At 43.8% G+C, this 3,385-nt stretch overlaps 2 protein-coding genes across 3 annotated transcripts in view; both read left to right on the top strand.

Annotated features, from left to right (window-relative positions):
• LOC119420738 (dual specificity protein kinase CLK1) overlaps window positions 1–1,066 on the top strand; it is a 3,864-nt gene extending 2,798 nt beyond the window's left edge. Inside the window, exon 10 of the mRNA XM_037688168.1 lies at window positions 331–1,066. Within this exon, the coding sequence (XP_037544096.1) occupies window positions 331–483 (153 nt within the window). The 3' untranslated portion in view covers window positions 484–1,066. The remainder of the gene's footprint in view (window positions 1–330) is intronic.
• The window catches only part of pof1b (POF1B actin binding protein), a 51,782-nt gene that overhangs the window by 39,771 nt on the left and 8,626 nt on the right, over window positions 1–3,385 (top strand). The gene's annotated exons all lie outside the window — the stretch shown is intronic.

Raw genomic sequence — 3,385 nt, 5'->3', positions numbered from 1 at the left:
AGACAGACGTTCAGCAGCAGACAGATGTTCAGCAGAAGACAGACGTTCAGCAGCAGACAGACGTTCAGCAGCAGACAGATGTTCAGCAGCAAACAGACGTTCAGCAGCAGACAGACGTTCAGCAGCAGACAGAAGTTCAGCAGCAGACAGAAGTTCAGCAGCAGACAGATGTTCAGCAGCAGACAGATGTTCAGCAGCAGACAGAAGTTCAGCAGCAGACATAAGTTCAGCAGCAGACATAAGTTCAGCAGCAGACAGACGTTCAGCAGCAGACAGACGTTCAGCAGCAGACAGATGTTCAGCAGAAGACAGATGTTCTGTTGTTTCCAGACGTACATGAGGACGAGCAGCGTCGAGGAGCAGCAGCTGTTCCACCTGCTCAGCTGCATGTTCGAGTACGACGTCAGCAGACGGATCACTGCTGAAGAAGCTCTGTGGCACCCGTTCTTCAGCCCTCTGAGGACACCGGACCAGAACCTCTAACACCAAACACCTACAAGCCTGGTCTCTGTGCCCGCTTCGTCCTGTACGGGTCGGTGCTGGTGTCCATGTCCAGCAGTCACTGTGAGAGAGACAGGGGGACACCTGGACAGGCCTCCAGTCCATCATGGGACAATTTTAGAGTTACCATTCAGTCTAACATGACTCGACCCAGAAAGACCCACAGCCAGGATTTGATTCGGCGACCTGCTCTCTGAGGGCAGCAGCTTACACACTGATCCACCGTGTCACCCACAAACAGAAACAAACAACATGTAAACAAATAACAACAAGCTCAGCTTCTACCTCATGTTTACCAAACTGTTGACCTTTTTATGCTTCTCTGTTTTTCTGGGAGATTCAGGAACCGTTCCTTTTTATTTGTAAAGATTTTTTTACACATTTCACTTTTAAAGTGTGTCGAGGTTCCTCGTTAAACTCGAGAAGTTTGCGAAACCAAAAGGTTCACGTAAAAACGAGTGCCGGGAGTTGCTGAAGGGAGACGCCACGTCCGGTAAAGAGATAAAAACAAAAATCTGTAGCTCGGTTGAGACGATGGTTAAAACGAGAGAATTCTTAATAAATCTGAAAAAGTTAAGTCTGGTCCTCTGGACATTCAAAAAACAAAACAACAACAACAACAAAAATGTAAAAAATTGTTAAAATTGTTAAAATTGTTAAAATAAGACTCGTTTGTCTTTAAACTGCAGTGGCAGCGCTGCGGCTTGTTTCCTGTTTGTAAGAAAAGTTCAAGTGAAGTTAAAGTAAAGACTCTGGCGCCACCTGGTGGTGAGATGAAGAAATTATACTTTGTCAACAAACTGAACCTCATTCAACTCATCAATGCGCATTTATTAAAATGAATACAAGTCAACACTTCACCAGAACATTTGTGGATTTATTCACTTTTTAATTAGATGTTTACAACAAAAACATTGAGAAATATCTCTGAACGAGTCGTTTTGGACTCATTCATTCATTCAAGCTTTATTTCTGCAGGTCAGTCTCACTGAGTCACAAGGACTCATTTACAAGAGAGACCTGTTTTAGACAGACAACATATAAAGTGCAGACAACAATAATTCAACAAAAAAACTATTAAAATCAAATAAAAGTAATGTTATAAAAACAGTCCAGTCAGGGTGCCTTATAAAACAAGGTAAAACATATTTACTTTGATATTTCTATTGACCTTATCAATTGTTTAAAATAGGAGCAGAGCAAGAAAAGGCCTTTTTGCCAAGTTCAGTCCACACTGAGGGGACGCTGCAGGTAATGAAGGCCTGAGAGCGCACGCTGTAGCTGCACTGACGACGTGACATGTAGGAGGAGATATAAGAAGGCAGCGCACTAAGGAGTGATTTATGGATGAAGATGCACCCGTGTGAGAGTCTACATCCATGCAGGAATTATTTAAGGTGTTTCTGCTGAAGTGCCTTTTATTCTGCTGGCAGCAGCAGAAAGGTTTAAACTGTCGTGTTTCCATCAAATGTGTGAACTTTCTGAGATTAAAGAACGGCAGCGATCCGCTCTGGTCTGGAATCACCTCATCAGCGCAGGAAGGTCGACGTCCAACGTTCACCTGTAAACAAACCAGACCACAGGAAATAAAACACTTCATCAGTCCAGAGAAAAACCAGCAGTCCAACCTGCAGCCTCTCGGTCTGGAGTAAACAGAGATTTATGTTATGAAGCCGTTTGAGCAGCTGATGAAGAGGAGGATCTTCATCCAGGTTCAACAGCTGAGGAAGTGCCCCTGACTAGATCTTCACCCATGTGTGAAGCATGAGCACGGCTCAGATAAACAGGCCGAGGATCAGCTCTCAAACGGCCATCAGCTCCGATTAGCTGCACGTAATAAAAACTAAATACGACAAAGTGGCAGATTATCTCAGCTCCGGTTCCAGCCGGTCGCACAACCTTTGAGTTCTGCATGTTGGGGATTATTTCTGCTTCAGTCCACCGAGAAGAACCAAGAACCACAAACAGAGACATAAACCAGGATGTTTGAGACGAAACCGAGAAGAGCTGCTTGTTTTATTAGGTTGAGGTAAACAGACGAGCAGATTCCTCAGGTTGAAGGAAACTGAATCACATCCAGAGCCTGAACTTTATGAGCTCTAATTTAAATCAGCTCGGCCGAGCGTCGTCTCATCAGGACCTGAAGTAGTTTCAGGTCCTTAAGATGGTACATGTTCCCTCCTTTGGCCTTAACGTCATTAAAATGTTTTGTTTGTTGCAGCTTTCAGCACTTTCTGCAGAAATGTTCACATGACCTGAAACCACCCGAGCTCTTTATTTACAAATTAAATCAACATAAACTTCATGTTCAGTTTTTAACACATTAATGAGGGATTTGTTTGTTTTCTTGTCTTTTGAGAACAGAAGTAAAGAAAAGAACACCATTTTGGCAGCTAATTGTATTTATGCTTATTTTTATTATTTTAATCTTCCTGTAAAAAGATACATTTCCCATCTCTCTCTGGTGTTTCCTCTGGGATCATGTTCTGATCTGTAGGACGTCAGGTCAGCAGTAAGTGAGCATAAAGGCTCCAGAAGGTCAAGATGTTCTCCCTGGGACCGGCCTGAGAACCCTGTGGGTCTCTGAAGCTGCATGGCTGAACTTCCTGCCCTCTGCTACTCGTGACCTCTGACCCTTCATGCTCCACTCTCTCTTTCAAGAGCCTTCTTCCCACCATGAGGACCGTCATCATCAGTGAGGAGGAGTGGGGCGTTTGTTCGTTTCTACCGTTCAAAGTAACTTCAGAAAAGGAGAGACAACTTTTAAATTCAGCACCAGAAGTGATGATGAAGTGAGGATGAAGTGATGATGTAGTGAGGATGAAGTGATGATGTAGTGAGGATGAAGTGAGGATGAAGTGATGATGTAGTGAGGATGAAGTGA

Source organism: Nematolebias whitei, chromosome 14 (genome assembly GCF_014905685.2).
Source record: "Nematolebias whitei isolate Nwh7 chromosome 14, NemWhi1, whole genome shotgun sequence".
Taxonomy (NCBI): domain Eukaryota; kingdom Metazoa; phylum Chordata; class Actinopteri; order Cyprinodontiformes; family Rivulidae; genus Nematolebias; species Nematolebias whitei.
Note: the sequence above shows the minus strand (reverse complement) of the source record. Positions and strands in the feature narration are given on the sequence as shown.